This window comes from Lissotriton helveticus, chromosome 3_1 (assembly GCF_964261635.1).
Source record: "Lissotriton helveticus chromosome 3_1, aLisHel1.1, whole genome shotgun sequence".
Lineage (NCBI taxonomy): Eukaryota > Metazoa > Chordata > Amphibia > Caudata > Salamandridae > Lissotriton > Lissotriton helveticus.
Window position 1 is genome coordinate 1,834,581,759 of NC_136061.1, and position 19,025 is coordinate 1,834,600,783.

Genomic DNA, 19,025 nt, shown 5'->3' on the forward strand with positions numbered 1-19,025 from the left:
TGGGCCTAGGTATAGGCCCTCAATGGGCACGCACTATGAAGAAATAGTTGGAGAGTCGTTTGGGCTTCAGATGGTTATGGATGAGGTCCTCCAGAAACAGGTCTACACTTGGCCCCGCCATGCCCTCCGGGACCCCACCACTCTGATATTGTTCCTCCGTGCCCGCCCTTGTTGATCTTCCAACTTGGCAGCCATTATCTCCTGTTGCTTTGTGAGGGATAGGACCTTCTCTTCTAGACTTTTCGTGCTTGTCTGTAATTGCGTCACCTCTGTCTCGGTAGCAGCGACTTTGCCATTTTATGAAGGTCCGTCTGTAGTAGGTTTACATCCACTGTTGTTGCGTTCAACTTGGGCTCAATTGTACCTTTCTAAGTCTGTAATGGCCACCATTATTGTACTTAAGGAGGGTTCTGCAGTCTCCTCCGGCCCATGTTCCTCGGCTGCCGTCGTAGACTTTGGGACCGCTTATTTGTCCATCTTGTTGGTCTGCGTCCCACCTTGTCCCTTGGGCTCCTAAGCCACGCCCCCGGCAAAGGCACTATTAAGGGCCAACTGGAGGCTTCAGCAGGGACGGGAGTCAAAACTTATGATTAATAGAGATAAGAATAGAGAGTAAGATACTCTCAAGCAATAAATTATTGGAAATAATAGCATGGTAGGGTCAATAGGACCCAGCAATGTGATACACATATATAAATAAACATTCCCCAGAAATCATGCAAGTACAATAGGCACGAAAGAAAATGTGGTTACTTATCTTTGTGAGCAGCAGCAACAAAGAAGGAAGATGGCTGCGTGCTCATGGACTATATTCTATAATGGAATGTTGTTTGAATTTCTATATTCTGTTCATTTTTACTGCTGAGCTGTGGCAATAAAGGAGATTTGCATAATCTTAGCCTTCGTTTCATGCCATAAAATTCAGTGTGCGATAAGTACTATGAAGATCATCAAAATTATTAATTCATAGGACATGTCTGTGAGTCAGACTTTTCTTTCTAGTGCACTGTCTGGATGAATTTGTATTGTTTTATCAGTTAAACAAAAATAGGAACAAACATCTAAACTAATTTGCCAATTGGACAAGTAGCAGAAGTTGGGATTTAAGTGACATTTAATTTCCACAGTTTACTTATCTGACACTTTATCCAAACCCCACCTGTCTTAGCTTTTAAACACACCCACAATGCTCTTAGTGTACTGTTGTTGTGTTAGAACTGAGTCACCACACACTATTGCAAAATGTGTAGGTGTATGACAACAAAAACGTGGGGCATATTAAATAAAAGATTTTTAGTTAAGAACCAGATACTCTGAAGTTTTAGTAAGAAAAGTCAATATTGACAATGCCAGTAATGGCTATGGTTTGTATATTCCTAATGTATTTTTTAAGAAAGTTTTTATTGCATTAATACTGACGGTGTTTTCTATGAATTGAGTCATTTGAATAAAATATATTTTACGACTTGCAGGTGACACAAAACATAACCAACCTATGACACTATTAGGCTAAGGACTACTAGGTCAGAACAGAAGCCCAAGACAACGATATGAATGACAATAGACCCCAGGAAGTCAGAAATCAAACATTTGTCTGAAAGATAAACTGATTTACAAGTCAGCACTGATCTCCATGAAAAACCCTCAGCTAGTGCCGAGATAGGTATAGCAGACCAGTGATGCACCCCGCAAAGAGGCACTTTAGGTGTGGTCTCTCTTCCTTATACTTCAGCATAGCTCTTGACCCCTTGGTGACAGGTATATTTCGATCAATCATTCCTAGAATGCTAACCTAGGTTTCACTCATGGAAGAAAAGTACCTTTTAGAAAGGTTTGGAAGAGTTACTTAGCCATATATCCTTAATAGATCCGGGAAACTTCCATTACAATGCAGTCATTGCATCGCACTGTTTTTAAAATGCAACTGACTTTACATCAAATGCCATTACAGCACATGCCATTACAAGGCATGTCACTACAACACATGCCATTACAATGCATTATAAGGTAAGTAATGGAGATTTTTACGTTTTAGGGTGGGTATGGGTTTTGGGCTAGTTAGGAATAGTACTTTTTACCCCAACACTATCTAACACTTTCTCTACTGTTGCACTCACTGGAGTGGGAATAGTATTTGTTACCCCTACGTTATACAACACTTTCCTTAGTGTTGCACTCACTGGAGTGGGAATAGTAATTTTTACCCCACCACTATCCAACACTTTCCCTACTGTTGCACGCACTGGCATGGAAATAGTAATGTTTACCCCTACGCTATCCAACACTTTCCCTACTATTGCACTTACTGGTGTGGGGATAGTCATTTTTAGGCCTTCACTATCCAACACTTGCCCTACTGTTGCTTTAAAAGTATTATGTGTTGTAATCGTATGCACTGTAATGGTGTGTGTTGTAATGGAATGCGCTGTAATGGTAGTTCTTAAAAATGCGTTGTAATGGCATGCGTTGCATAAACCTACAATGTAATGGTAGTTGCGATGTAAAAACAGCGTTGTAAAAGCATGTATTTTAATTGTTTGCATTGTAACGTCCGATATTCATATGTGCTACCTTTAATCACTGTGCCATTTATCTCACAGGCGAAGGGTTGGTACCTAATAAAACAGAAGGCACTGCTGGGACTCAACCCCTGAGCACAGTAGGGAACCATGGCTTCATGCATTCACCTGAAGAAAGGCAGATCATGGCTCCATTAACTGTTTGAATGAGATCAGTAGGTCCAGTACAAAGGATTTGGAAAACGTTTTTTTAGAGGGTTATATACATTTTGTTAAAATGAAAAATGGACTTGTTAACCATGTGACTCTAATATATGATTAACTTGTATGTGATGGGACTACATCTAGCCCCAAAAAACCAGTCGCACAGCTTCATGCCGCCCCTGGCGTGCATGTTTTCACCAACATTTTTTTTACCATTTCTTATGATGTTCCAACTTTTCTCCATTATTTTTTAACTTCTCTTGAAACGTTATATTCACTCTTTAATCCAAATCCACTAAACCGGATAAAGTGCCAATTTTCAATTTTCTACTATTCAGACTGTGCCCATCCAGGCCTCTTGTAAGAATATGAGAGATGCAAAGTTCATTGCAAGCAGTCTTTATTTCATGTGTAAACCCAATGCATTTCGGGCCACTTGGTGCCCTTCTTCGGGGGTCACTACAATTAATAATAACAGAATAATTATTAACACTATTGTTATGCAGATATACATTACGACAAAGTTCCATTAACATTATGCATTTTCTAACGTTGCCTGTCTGCACTTTACATCTTATCTTTCCCCTCTCACTATGTACTATGTATATTGCGTGCAAATCCCTCCTGCTTCTCCTTTTCTAGCCTTACCCCTACGTCCTAATCCACCTCTAAACACTTTCCACATGGTCCCAGACTTCCACCCTCCCTTCACCATTAGCCTCCTCAAACCCTCTGTTAACCGTTCAAATATCCCAAATAGAAAAACGTCTTGATACCCCAAAATGAAAAGCGTCTTGACTCGAAGTTTAAAGCTGCGGGCTAGATGTAGTCCCATCACATACAAGTTAATTTTGACTGATGGCAGTGGGGCGCGCCTAATAACCGATCTGCACGCAATTGGTAAAGAAGGAACGACAAAATTGGAGTAGAAAAGAAATGTGTTAAAATAGGTGTGCATCTCTTCATCACATGTAACTTCTAATATATGATTGCCATTTTATTGCTACGGCCCTATCAAATTGCGAATTTGCGCTGTAACTGGATGTATTTTATAAAACAGAGGGGCATATTTACAAGTCCCTCGCGCCATCACAACGTCACTTTCAGTAACGTTGTGATGGTGAAAGGGGCCTCATCTTATTTACAAGGCTGCTTTAAGCCAATTAACATGGCCTAACACTGCCTTGTAAATAAGGCCCTCTTTCACGCTACGCTTAGTGAGTAAAGGGAGGGCAAGGGGTGTTGCTGTGGGCGTTCCACCTCAACACCTATTGATTCTGACACTGCCTCCTATTTACATGGCAGGCGTAAAAGGAGGCAGTGCCAGAAATAAAGCCAGGAAAAACCTTGTCTTACCCTGGTGCAATGAAGAGAAATGTTTTATTTCTCCTAGTTTTTGCTGTTTTCATTGTGCAGCACATGTAAAATCAGCAAAAGGCCAATGAATGTTTATGTACAGTAAGGTCCCACTTCCTGCATATAAGCAATAATATTTTCATGCAGTTTTGCAACCTCTGTGTGTGCTGCATTAAGCAACACACATAGAAGTTACAAAGCAGCATTTAAAGGATGGTTATGTGCAGGAAGGGGGACCTTCCTGAACATAATTAATCTTACCCTGAACGTAGACACCGTTGCACTATAGTGCAAGGATCCCTGTGTTGGCGCTAGGCTGCTAAACTTAGCACCAGCACAGTGGGAAACGCAGGGCGGCACCATATTCTTGTAAAAATGGTTCAGCCCTGCGGTTCAGAAGTGGCAGAGCGTGTTGTCAAACCAAGGAGGCTAAAGACATGCTCAGTCACTTGTCTGTAAATATCCCCCAGAAGGTAGAGAGCTTGAGGAAGGCAATGTGATGTGTGTGCATTTCTGCGTAAAATCATTTGCTGAGCCCTGTGCTATCGAACCATCAGTTATTTCATTCACCTGAAAGCATTTGTCACAAATTGATGAATTTGATTATTTTTCAGTTTTTTAGTTTGGTGAGCTCTAAAAAGATAACGCCTAAAATGGTGGTGTGTACTCTTTCAATCAAAGTTGATGAGGTGAATGGGAGTATTCAGAAGGTGTAGACGAGATATTAATGCCTGCTAGGCGAGTTTAAATAGGATGTAATGTAGTCCAGACCCCATTCATTGGGCCTGCAGCTTAAAAGGGAAAGAGCTTTCTGTTATTGCCTAGGGTTGCCTCACTAGCATCTAGCAGACTGTTTGCCTGCAGTCTGATAGAGCGTGAGTGCACCACTAAAAGTAAGGAGACGCCGGGGTGTAACACAGGCCCCCGTGGAACGGGGGGGCCCGAGTGGCAGGGGGCCCCCTCAGCACAGTACTCCGCCTGAAAGCTCCGGATTAAATCCAGAGCGGGGGGCCCTCTGTGTAACTTGCAGGTGGGCCCTTCAACTTTCGTTACACCACTGAGGAGACTCCTGGGTATTCTGGAGACTTCTCATGCCCGTCCTTGTGCATTCACATCTTGTTCACAAAATGTGTAGGCTCATTAACTATATGTGTGCCAATTGCTCCCCTGCAGGGTTACATTGTGATCGAGCAGGATGGTGACTGCTGCGGCTCCTGCGTCCAGGTGGCCTGTGTGGTGGAGAAGGAGGATGGCACTCAGGAGGTTCACCAGGTATGTCTTGATTCAGTTTCGGACTATTTTGTTATTAGAGCTCTTCTTCAGGGGAAGGTGAGGACGTTATAGAAGGGGTCAGGTTAAGTATGTGTCTTTTGAGTACCTATTAAGATTTCTAGGCAAGAGACTGCAGTACAACATTTCTATTCTCCAGCATGACTGCACTACACAGTGGAAGGGCGAGATTTTGATCGATACCTCATCACTATTGATCCAAACCTCGATCTGGTCGACTGAACCTTTGTTGCCTGTCTTTGAGGAAGAAAGTGCATCTATTTCCAAGCTAGTTCACCCAATAAAGGACTCTGCTCCCAAAGATCACAAACAACTTCTAGCTTTCAAAAGTTTATTGTAAGGATATGATAAGCTGCAAATACAGGCATCTCAGAATGAGATTCACGAGATACACAGGTCCAACTACATACATGTGCTCTCTGAAAGCCCTCAGACGAGCAACGGAAATTACTAACACAAGTTCTAAGAATAATAAAGCTATCAGCATTGACGCATATCTCTCCTTCATTTAAGTTGGAGGAAAACGCACAGGTTAGGCTGTCCCTACCCTGCTCTAGATGGTATCCCTACTTAACCAAATCCCAACCTAACAAAGGTGTCAGCAGTGAATGACCCCCAAGGGAAGTCACTCACTCTAAGTCTCTTGGTGAAAACCTATAGTTCTCCAGTCATGACCCCTCTCTGCCTACCCATCCGCTCTCAAAAGGGTCCTCAGGTATCTGCTCTAACTCCACCCAGGGGTGCTGTCCCTAATACAAAACAGTCAACAACATTTGAGACGCCCCTCGCGAGACGCCTCTCACGTGGTGTAGCTTCTGGCTTTTTCCATGCTGCTTTGTGTTGGGCCTCATACGTTGGAGTTGACCTTGCTTTTCAGACTCTTCTCCGGCCCGCTGATACCCCTTAAACATTCCGGAACCCTCCTCCATGTCTGGGCCGTCTACTGAACAGACCTCTATTCATTTTATTTATAATTGGATTCCCCCTTTTCTCTTGCAGACAGACATCTGCAGCCAAGATCCCAACTCTCATAGACTTCCAAAAAGGTTCGCAACATTTCTTGGCCCAGACATGTACGTGTAAATCAATGTTAAAACATTTCAGGCCTACAATATTTCTCATAATGATTATAGCATTCAATTTCTTCATTAATTAAAGCATGTTAATACTCTTATTCTATCATTCAGTAAACACATCTATAAATCATGGCCCATTAATGCAATGACCAAACATTAGTACAATCTATGTCGTGAAAAGAAACACCTTCCCTTTTAGCTCTGGCCCTGAGGCCTACCACATTCTGCGTTTAACCACATACCATCTTACATTTTAACAGCTACACGACATGGATTCAGAAATAATCACATCTAATAAAATCATATAGTGTCACACATTTCTGTATTAGTTCCACTTCTACTTAAATCTCTACGTTAGCTATACATTCAGAATATAATTTCAGATACTATTAGCACTCATGGCATTTCTCCTCATGATTTGTGCTTACTACAGGTAAGTGTGATGCACTCATACGTTTAGGTCAGTTTGCGCTCTCTCAGTTCCCCCCTTTGATGACCTCTCGGGGTCATCACTAACATTTAAACTGCAGTTATTGCTGGCATAACTTGTCTCTGCGCTTCCAGAGCCCTCAGACTCCTGTACTGATTATCTTGTATGGCAGCCAATCTCTGCAGCTGCTCTCTTTGGGCCCTTTCTGACCTTCTTGCTCTGTACCATTTGAATACCCTCACCAATCCCCACACTATGATCCCACAGATCAATATTATGATGATAGGTTTCAGTATATACCACACAAAGCTTTTGCCTAAGGTGGAAATCCACCCTCCAACTTTACTCATTCCGTGACCCACCTTTTCCCAGACATTTTCTCTACTCAAGTCTTCGATCTCCTTGTGAATATCAGTTATGTTCCTAATAACTTTCTCAAGGGGCTTCGAATTGTCTGGAATGTAAGTACAACATTCCTGAACCTTCAAAGCCTTACAGACTCCGCCCTCTTTTGCTAGTAGGACATCTAACGCAAGACGGTTCTGAAGAACCATAGCCCTTATCGATTGCATCTCTCCTTCTACCAGCATTAAGGACTGAGCAGTGCTGGCAGACAACCTGTCGACGACTGTTGCCAGTCGTCTAATTTTAACATCATTAAGGATTAGACCCAAAAGAGGGAACATAGCTCCAAAGACATCTCCAACCATTTCTGCATCTCCTACATCTCTCCTTCCCCTCGATGATGTCTTGCCCTCAATGATCACTAAGTCTTGTGCATGATATATTTTGGGGAAAACAATTGCTAGGTAACATGATCCATACCAGTTGTCAGGTAGTCTCACGTAGGCATTTCTTCCACATACAAAATACACATTTGGAATCACTTGCATTCCCTTCAGGAAATCTTTAGTATAGTACTCTATATTGAAAGCATGTTCACAGTCGACTTCTCCCACGTATACATTTTCATAATACGTTTTGGCTCGGTGAAGACATAGCTTTCCTCTCTGCGTTTTATCTAAAGCTATTGGACCACTACTACCCTTTCTCTTGTGTGCCTTCTCTTCCTCGGTCCAATCTGTTTTCCATTGCCCTGATTTTTTCAAAATCTTTTGTCTCCTGTAACGATCATCCACCTGCCCTATGAACTTCTTCTCGACTTCTGACACCTTGCATGTCAGGTTATTTCTACGGGCATGTGAAGTATCTAAGGTAATCCAAGGAATGAAGAACTTGGCCAATCTGTCTTCACTCTTCCAGTAGTCCCATTTGTTCATCTGCTTATAATTTGGGACTTCTGGCAACACTGAATCATAGTTGGAGAAATAGTATTCAAAACTATCTCTCTCATAAAATATACTAAGCAATAAGCTACATGTAATGCCATATGTCAGCGGGAGGTGATGATATCTAATGCCTTCATCTACAGACGCCGGCAACTGCATGCAGACGTAACAGTCCTTAACCTCCATGGCATCCACGTATTCATATAAGAGTTTAGCATAAGCATTTGACCTAAAGTCTCCTTGGGACTCATCTACGTGTAACCTGCGGGCTTCTGCAGCTAATAACGCTTTCTCTTGAATGTTTTCCCTTTTCTCACCAGCAACAGTAGGTGTAAGCGTTTCTACAGATTTCACATCAGTTACCTTTGCCTCTTCCTCATGTCCCTTTACATAAGAAATTGTTACCACTAAAGCTATTAATATTACCACTCCTACTATTAGTGTACCTATTATACATTTAGCTCTGCGGTTCTGGGTGCCGGCTTCCATTTCGTCAGACAATATAGCTCTCTCTTATCTTGGCACAAAGTTCTTTTCTTCTCGTTCCTTTACAGTCTCTTTTTAATCCTTTTGTCTTTAGAATCCACACAACTGGAAGCTGACAACCTTCTTCGCAAAAGTCCTTTAACAGTTCAATAAAGACAACCCTAGCCCTTCTCCATCAACTCAAGGGAAGTTCCCTAAAATTCTCTGCTTCCTGGGCGCTAGGTAATCTTCTTTTTCTGCTTGCTTTATTTACAAAGTCCTTTAACAGTCTACTATCAGGTTTGTGCCTGCAGCTTCGATAGCAAAGTTCAGTATTTCCAAACGAAGATTGTGCTCTTCATGTGCTGTTATCGTTGTACCAAAGTCGGGGAATTGCAATTCTGAGAGAAACATGTGTTTTAACTTGCTGAGGCGGGGAGGTCTGGGGAGCATGAATGTTAGTGACCCTTCTTGTTCGACTCCGGGTACCAACAGTCGTATTTCCACGGTGACGATGGGCTCAGAACTGGACACCACCACCGCTCGAATCCTCCCTGTCTCCGGTTTCACAGACATTTGTCGCCAGATATGTCCACTCAGGTGTGGAGTATCTTCTGTTAGGCACACGCACTCTTCTTGACCTTCTTCGGTCCGGTGCTTCAGCGCCCTGAGCACCTTCTTCCGGGTCTGAGTCTTCTGATATCGGAGGAAGGGTTACCTCTGGAGTTGACCTCAGGCTAGAGCTCCTTCTTTGCGGCCAATTAGCTTCTCCACGTGCCCTTCTACTCCTTCTCCTTCTTGTCTGTTCTCGCTCTCTGTCAGACCTGTCAGTGTCTGACTCGTACTCCCAGCTACTTTCTCCTTCTGTAGCGTCTTCTGTTTCGCTGTTGTACTGACCGTCCTCAGCTTGGTCAGACTCGTTCCCTGCTTCCGCTGGCACCTCTTCAGCTTGGCTAGCCCCCTCTATGGCTTCTCGGTCCTCTTCTGGACGTCTATCCGAGAGAGGAGCTGTTTCTTCCCGAGGTGCTGGAACCCTTCGCGTATGTGACGCGTGGATCCAATTGGGCAGGCCTCCCACCTTCACAGCTGTGTTCGTGATCAGGATGATCTGGAAGGGCCCACGCCAACGAATATCCAAGCAGCTTCTTCTCACATGTTTTTTCACCAGGACCCAGTCCCCAGGGTACAGGTCATGGCACGGGCCCTGGCACGATGGAACCTCGGCAGCCTGCACCTGAAGGGACACAGAACGAATGGCGTCAGACAGCCCCTTACAATAGTCCAGGATCATATCATCTGTGATATTTAACAGTGCAGTAGTTGGGACAGATGGCAGCCTCATTGCTCTCCCCATTAACACCTCATGTGGTGACAACCCCGTTCTTCTGTCTGGGGTACTACGAAGGCTCATGAGGACCAATGGCAGGGCGTCAGGCCAACTCAGGGTCGTTGAGGAGCACACTTTGGCAATTCGAGCTTTGATCGTGCCATTGATCTGCTCCACAATTCCTGAGGCTTCTGGTCGGTAACTGCAATGCAACTTCTGATCGATATTCAGAGCTGCACAAATCATCTTCACAAGCTCGCTGTTAAAATGCGTTCCCCTATCTGATTCCAAAAAGGCCGGCACCCCGAAGCGCGGAATGAGTTCCCTAAGCAGTAACTTAGCCACTGTGAGGGTGTCGCACCTACGTGTAGGGTATGCCTCAACCCATCTGGAGAATACACAAACAACCACCAGGACATATCGGAGGCGGTTGCACCTTGGCATCTCAATGAAATCTATCTGCATTCGATTGAATGGACCTCCAGACCTTCCTATGTGACTCAGTGCAACTGGTGTTCTTTTCCCTACGTTCAGCTGCTGACAGGTCACACAACGCTGGCACACTGCTTCTGCTGCTATTCTAAACTTAGGATTGTACCAAGTCTGTCTAAACACTCTCAGCATAGCATCTCTCCCCAAGTGTACGGGACCATGTATGAGTCTGGCCATTGGACTCACCATCTCATTGGGCAACACTGCTCTGCCGTCTGCTGAGACCCAAAAATGGGACTCACCCATTACACATCCTGCCTTTTCCCATGTTTCTTTTTCAGAATCAGGAGCATTTTCTTGCATGTTTGACAGTTCATCCCAAGTATCAACAGTTTCCAATATCATGGCTAATTCAGTTCTTACATTTATTCCACCCACTTCCACCTCTGTGAAAGAGTACCCTTGCTCCGCACAATACCGCGCAACTTCATCAGCATATCTATTGCCTTTCGAAACGAAGTCCTCATTTCTGGTATGTGCGGTGCACTTTACAACTGCGATACCTGCTGGGCATTGCAACGCCTCTAACAACAGGCGCACAAACTCTCCATTGCGAATGGGAGAGCCTGAAGAGGTCATGAACCCTCTTTGAGACCATAACTGCCCGTAATCATGAACCACCCCATAACCATATTGGCTGTCGGTGTATATGGTGACTCGAATTTGATTGCTTGCCAAGCAAGCACGTGTCAAGGCAATAATCTCGGCTACCTGAGCGGAGTGTACTCCTTCCAGGCACCCAGCTTCCACAACTCCAGTAATTGTACAAACAGCATAAGCTGCTCTCAACTGCCCAACTTCGTCTCTTACACATGAGCCATCGACAAAGAAAATTTCGTCTGGGTCGGTCAGTGGCTCATCTACGATGTCGGGTCTGGGTTTGGTGCATAGTTCAGTCACATCAAGGCAGTCATGGTCTGTACATTCATCATCATCCTCGATATCATTTGGGAGTGGCATCAAGGTGGCAGGGTTCAAAACAGAGCATCTCTTGAGGGTCACATTCTCTGCAGCAAGAATAACTTGCTCATAGCGCGTGAGCCTGCTGTTGGTCAGATGCTGTGTTTTGGTCCTGGTCATCAACAGTTCAACAGAATGGGGCACGCACACCTCTAACGGGTGCCCCATGACGATATTTTCACATCTTTCAATGCTGACACCCGTTGCAGCAACGGATTTGAGACATCCGGGCAACGCTGCGGCTACTGGGTCTAAAGTAGCCGAGAAATAAGCAACTGGTCTACGGGCATTCCCATGGATTTGGACTAACACAGACAACGCGCAACCTTCTCTCTCACAACAGTAAAGAAAAAATGGTTTATTGTAATCAGGCATTCCCAATGCCGGAGCACGACACAGGTCCTCTCGCAGCTGTAGGAATGCCATCAAACAGTCTTTGTCCCATGGTACCGGGTCGCTCACCTCCTTGTGCGTCAGTTTTTGCAAGGGCTTTGCTTTCAGTGAAAAGTTCGCGATCCACTGTCGGCAATAACCCACCATCCCTAGGAACATCCTGACCTCTCTCTGTGTCTTAGGCGCATTCATTTTCATGATCGCCTCTATCCTGTCTGGTGACACCTTTCGTTTGCCTTTCTCTATTCTGTGTCCCAAGTACTGCACTTCTGTCAGGCAGTACTGCAATTTTCCCGGGGACACCTTGTGCCCATTGGCAGCTAGGTGATTTAACAAAGCAATGGAGTCCTCCCTGCAAGCTTCTTCTGTTTCTGACGCCACGAGGAGGTCGTCTATGTACTGGACCAGAACTGACTTCTGGGGCAGCACTAGACTTTCAAGATTTTTCTTCAAAAGCTGGTTAAAGATCGATGGGCTCTCTGTATACCCCTGAGGAATACGACACCATGTTAGGACGCGATTTTCCAGCTTAAATGCGAAAAGAAAATGGCTTTCTTCGTCCAGAGGGATCGAAAAGAAAGCCTGACAAAGATCGATCACAGTGAACCACTCAGCTTGGAATGGAATCTGAAACAGTATCACTGACGGATTCGGTACCACTGGACAACACGAAACGACTATTTTATTAATCTTTCGAAGGTCCTGCACTATCCTGAATTTCCCATTTGGTTTCTGCAGACCCATAATCGGGGAGTTGCATGGACTACCCACGATTTCTTTCAGTATTCCCTGTTTAATCATGGACTCGATCACGGGTTTTATGCCTGCAATCGTTTCTGGAGTCAATTTATATTGGGGTGTTCTTGGGAACTCAGCATGCGGTTTCACTACAATTTTCACTGGGTCCACCCCTTTGACCAATCCAATCTCTTCCCCAGTGAAATCCCATACTTCTGGTGCCACTGTCTCTCTCAAGTCCCAGGGGAGCTCATCTACTGTCAAAGTAGGGTACAGCTCCACGCATATTCTTGAGTTTGCAACTTTGAAATCTGCGTCATCATCATTGGTCAATACCTCCACTCCCTGAGGTGTACAGTATATTGTACAATTCAATTTACACAACAGGTCTCTCCCTAGCAGACACACAGGACTTGAATCGCAAACCACAAACTGGTGCTCATCGCTGTACTTCCCTATTTTCACCTGTACCGGTTCTGTCAATTGGCTGGTTATTCTCCTGTTTGCGACCCCTACCACTTGTATGGTCTCTCCAGACATGGGCAGGTCTGGAACTGCAGCTGATCTGATCGTGGATCTAGTGGCTCCTGTGTCCACCAGAAATGTCGTAGGGCACCCTGCTACTTCTGCTTCGACATAGGGTCCCCTCTGGTCCACCTCCAAGGCTGCCCCGAGGGTGCAGTCTTCTCTTTCCACTCTCTGTCCGGTTAATGGGTCCACATAATAGCACTCTTCTCCTTCTACAAACAGGGGCATTTGTCTATAGGTCTTACCCATAGTCCCTACTCGAGGAGGTTGCGGGAACTGGGCTCGGGGAGGAGCCCCCCCCCCTTTGAGCACCTTTCCCTGGTATGGCGTCACCCCTCTTGTATGCGCGCTCTGGACCTCTTCCTCCTCTATCTCTTGTTCTCCTATCTCTACATTGTAGGGACACTCGCGTTTCCAATGCCCCACCTCGTTACACTGGTGGCACCTAGTCGTTTTCTTCAAGGCAGCTATGTCTATTCTGGGTCTAAAGGTGGAACTCTCCTCATTGCCCTTGTTCTGACTGTACTGCTTCTTTCCTCCTGTACCTGTTCCTTGCTGCTGTTGCTGTTGTCCCCCCTTCCCTGCTGCCTGCATCTGTACCACCATCAACTTTTCTTTTAGTTTCTTAGCCTTGGAGTCTATCTCATCACAGCAGTACCTGGCATATCTCAGTATTTCGTCTAGGGGTTTACTTTGCCAACAAATCGAGTGTTGCTGAATCATTAAACTAATATCCGGTCTCAGTCCCAGGACGAACTTGGACACGAATTGCCCTATGTCTTTTGGATCCATTACATCCAAGCCGCTATACTGTTTAAACGCCTTCAGCAATCTCTCGTAATATTCGTGGACGGTCTCTTTGGGTTCCTGTCTGGTTCGGTCTATTCTGACCCAATCTATGTCTTGCATTGGCACTTTCTCTTTCAGCCAAGTCATCACTCTCTCGAATTTTGCCATCACAATCTCGGACGGCCCATTAGTCTTAGCATCTCTCTCTGGCTCCGTTGTGGGCCACTCAGCGCTAACCTTGCATGCTGTCCACAGATCTCCTGGTACTACAATGTCAAACAGCGTGTTCAGATCTATCCATAGGACCTTTGAGATTTTTACAAATCTCTCGACTTGCTTGTACCACTCCACTGGGTTTTCCCGCAATTTGGGGAAGGAGGTGGTAAAAGCAGCTAAATCTCCCCTACTCCAAGGGACATGCACATAGTTCCCATTTGCGACTTCACGCAAAGGGTAAGCTTCTATTCCCTGCAGTCCTCCTGGTGTCATACCAAGCGTGCTTCTCCTGCCGGTCCCTTTCTTGGACCACCTCTCTTCCCACTTATCTAGTGCCCTCCATGTCCTTATTCCAGTGATCAGTTCCCTTATGTGCGTTTTCAGCCCAATCGTTCTCCTCTCATCTAGGTCTCGATCTGTGTAATGTAGCCTGTGGTTACCCTGTAATGCTTTGGTTCTTGACAGGTCCACCATATATTTGCCTGCTAGTTCGACTAACTTCTCATGGATTGCTCTCGCTTTCCGAGTGATGTCCTTTGCCATATACAGTATTTCATCCTGCTCATACATTTCCATTCTTTCTAAAGGCAGGGTACCATCTATCATGTCATCCAGGTCTGACCTTAAGCTGGCGACATCGAGTCTCTTGGCTTTTATCTCAGCTCGCAATATGTCTTTCGAAGGGGGCTCACTAGTCTCCCTACCATCCCAACTTCGAGCTCTACGTTTGGGCTCGGGAGAGTTAATGAGTGCCTTCCCTTGCTCCCATCTCTCCAGGTCCCATGCTCGGCCATCCGATCTTGGAAGGTGATGGAACACGGGCCTGTTACCCCCACTCTTGCTCTGCCCACTCTCTTCTTCTTCTCTCCTTTCACCGTACGCCTCTCTGTTATTTTCCCTCTGGTCGCTACTCTCTCTTTGCCTCGTATCGCTCAGTATCCGATACGATCCTTCCTGGTTCCCCATATTCCCTGGGCTGCGCTCATTTCCGTCATCACAGGGACTATGGTGCGACCTCTCACAACTCCCATTCAGTTCTCTGGTGCCGGGCACACAGTGTGGACACTTAAAGCTGTTTCTGTACTCTTGCGCTCTCCTCTCCTCTTCACTGAGTATTGGGCGCGCCACCCTCCCATTCCCGGGGCCCCCGTTTTCCAGGTCTGTTCTACCTCCACTCCGGGCCCAATGGGTGACTCCCCTACTATCTCTCTCTCTACAGTCCCACTCCGGGCTACTCTCCCCAGCCCCGCAGTGAGTCCGAGCTCTGCTGTCCTGACTTTCCCTTTCAGCTTCTGCAGCTATGATGCTCTTGTGAGCCTCCACTGCCTCATCCCACTTCTTCATGTACTCATTTAGCTCTTGAAAGGATTTTCGTCCAGATCCCCTCAGATCCACTGGCCATCTAGGGCCCCCGGGATCCCCTCCTGGGTCCCCTGCTGTGTGCATCGGGGTGCTCCACTCTCTTGGTATCGGCATCTGACTTGGGGAATTAATCGTATCGTTCCTCCTTGCCGTCCCTGCTCTTTCTCTGTCCTTCCGTACCCGTTCTTCCCCTCTTGCTCTCTCTTGGTCATATATCGATATTATAGGACCTATGGTAACAGGTACCTGTAGTGCATCTGGTAATGCGTAGGATGTGGCGCTCTCCGTTTCCGGCGCTCTTTGTACCACAAACCTCCCGACTACCTGTTGCACCTGACTAGGCTGGGACAGCTCTTTCTTTGCCTCAGGATCCCACTCTGAGCTGGGAAGCGGTCCATGCTCTCCTGCATTGCCCCCCTTTTCTCCTTCACTATGCTCGACCTCTCCCCCTGCTCTATTATACGGGGGTGGCCTGTCTGTCAATAGTCTGTTTATCAGGCTATCCTCTGTTTCGCTCTCATCATCTTCTTCTAGGGGGCTTTTATTTCCGGGCACCTCTAACACTGGGTACAGTTTATTTACTTCCATGTTATGCACTCTCCATCTTTTAGCATCCGCATCCCACCTGGCATCCTGCACTGCCCTTACCGATCGTTTCACCCTTTCTTGTCGTCTGTTCATATTCTTTTCATGCGCTGCCCTAATCCATGCATCAAGAGCTTCAAACTGGGTCGGTCTAGGCAAGGGTCTCATTGAGGTCATGACTGATTTTAATCGATGTAACACCTCTAATCTGAACGTCCCGTACTTCGGGAACGTCAGTTCCTCATTTCCTTCCGTAATCTTACTCCACTCTGATATCCAAAGGATCGTATGCAACCCAACATTTACTGCCATGTAACGAGCCGGCGTACCCTCCGGCGGGGCTTCTTCCCCTTCATACGATCCCCGCTTCTCTTTTTTAAACACCGCTCTCAGCCATTTAAAACACTTCATAATTATGCGCACAATATCCAGCCTCGCTACTCTGTTTACTTCCTGATGACAATCCACCAATCCTGTCGCGGCTTTGCTAACTTTGCCTATCGCAGCGCGGTCTTTCTCCGGTCGGCCAATCACGTCGCAACACTTTCTGACGTCTTTGCTAGCTGACCTATCACGGCGCGGTCTTTCTCCGGTCAGCCAATCACTGCGCGACACTTCCTGACGTCACTTTTCTCCGCTTCGCAGCAGCACCCCTCCTTTCTCAACTCGTCTCCCGGTCATGCATGCGTCCCATTCATACACCGAAAAATGACTACTTCCGACCAAGCGGTCACTTCCCTCGACTGTACGTCCACAGTCTATATGTAATTGTCAACACAACTGACGAAATGTCTATCGTCTCTCTGATAGGTTGCTTACACACACAGTAACCTCCGACCAGCGTCCGTTACTCACGCACTCACTCTTACGTTCCCCCTATCTCGGTCTTTCGGGTGATCAATGGTACCTCATGACCCCCTTCACACTAGTTAACAATTACTCTGGGTGTCCGATACACCCGAACCACTTAAGCTCTCACTTAAGATTTCCACCGGTTGCGCGCGCTCACAACCTGTTCCACAGTCACTCTACAGACATTCAACTCCGCCAGACATTACAACATAGATACAATACAAAAACACCGCAATCTAACACGCATGACCCTTTATACTCACTCTCGACCGATACTGCTGCTTTTTCTGTCTCACGTCATCCGGATCTTCTTCGGCGGGCGGTTCTTCCGATCATCGATTTCTAGGGGCCTTGGGGTAAGCTAACCTGGCCTAGGTCACCGTCCTCAAGAAGGCAACCATCCTCTGCTACCAACTGGAAGGGCGAGATTTTGATCGATACCTCATCACTATTGATCCAAACCTCGATCTGGTCGACTGAACCTTTGTTGCCTGTCTTTGAGGAAGAAAGTGCATCTATTTCCAAGCTAGTTCACCCAATAAAGGACTCTGCTCCCAAAGATCACAAACAACTTCTAGCTTTCAAAAGTTTATTGTAAGGATATGATAAGCTGCAAATACAGGCATCTCAGAATGAGATTCACGAGATACACAGGTCCAACTACATACATGTGCTCTCTGAAAGCCCTCAGACGAGCAACGGAAATTACTAACACAAGTTCTAAGAATAATAAAGCTATCAGCATTGACGCATATCTCTCCTTCATTTAAGTTGGAGGAAAACGCACAGGTTAGGCTGTCCCTACCCTGCTCTAGATGGTATCCCTACTTAACCAAATCCCAACCTAACAAAGGTGTCAGCAGTGAATGACCCCCAAGGGAAGTCACTCACTCTAAGTCTCTTGGTGAAAACCTATAGTTCTCCAGTCATGACCCCTCTCTGCCTACCCATCCGCTCTCAAAAGGGTCCTCAGGTATCTGCTCTAACTCCACCCAGGGGTGCTGTCCCTAATACAAAACAGTCAACAACATTTGAGACGCCCCTCGCGAGACGCCTCTCACGTGGTGTAGCTTCTGGCTTTTTCCATGCTGCTTTGTGTTGGGCCTCATACGTTGGAGTTGACCTTGCTTTTCAGACTCTTCTCCGGCCCGCTGATACCCCTTAAACATTCCGGAACCCTCCTCCATGTCTGGGCCGTCTACTGAACAGACCTCTATTCATTTTATTTATAATTGGATTCCCCCTTTTCTCTTGCAGACAGACATCTGCAGCCAAGATCCCAACTCTCATAGACTTCCAAAAAGGTTCGCAACATTTCTTGGCCCAGACATGTACGTGTAAATCAATGTTAAAACATTTCAGGCCTACAATATTTCTCATAATGATTATAGCATTCAATTTCTTCATTAATTAAAGCATGTTAATACTCTTATTCTATCATTCAGTAAACACATCTATAAATCATGGCCCATTAATGCAATGACCAAACATTAGTACAATCTATGTCGTGAAAAGAAACACCTTCCCTTTTAGCTCTGGCCCTGAGGCCTACCACATTCTGCGTTTAACCACATACCATCTTACATTTTAACAGCTACACGACATGGATTCAGAAATAATCACATCTAATAAAATCATATAGTGTCACACATTTCTGTATTAGTTCCACTTCTACTTAAATCTCTACGTTAGCTATACATTCAGAATATAATTTCAGATACTATTAGCACTCATGGCATTTCTCCTCATGATTTGTGCTTACTACAGGTAAGTGTGATGCACTCATACGTTTAGGTCAGTTTGCGCTCTCTCAACAGCAACCAGCATCTTTATCCACTCCGCCCCTCCTGATGGGGAACAGAAAGAGCACAAACTGCAACTGAAGAAACCTCCATAGGCCCTGATTTCTAGCTGTACTGTGCAAAGGAAACTGAATTAGCAGTGCTAAAAAGGCATTTCCTGAGAGTATTTCCAGCCCTAAACCGTGCAATTCACAATTAGGAGTTTAACAGGTTGAATTCAGAAATACTGAGCAGACTTTTGCTGGATGAAAAACTGCATGGAGTTCCGAATTCCATCTGGTTTGACGCTACCATTTGCCACCTATTATGTGCTGGGGGATTAGAGCGGGTCGGGTGATAGGGAGAAGAGGGT

The 19,025-nt window shown here is 45.6% G+C and overlaps 1 protein-coding gene across 2 annotated transcripts in view; it reads left to right on the forward strand.

Annotated features, from left to right (window-relative positions):
* The window catches only part of LOC144823879 (mucin-5B-like), a 737,446-nt gene that overhangs the window by 633,197 nt on the left and 85,224 nt on the right, over positions 1-19,025 (forward strand). For both annotated transcript variants that reach the window (XM_078682767.1, XM_078682768.1), the window contains one exon: positions 5,253-5,351. In XM_078682767.1, coding sequence (XP_078538893.1) covers positions 5,253-5,351 — 99 coding nt within the window. The remainder of the gene's footprint in view (positions 1-5,252; positions 5,352-19,025) is intronic.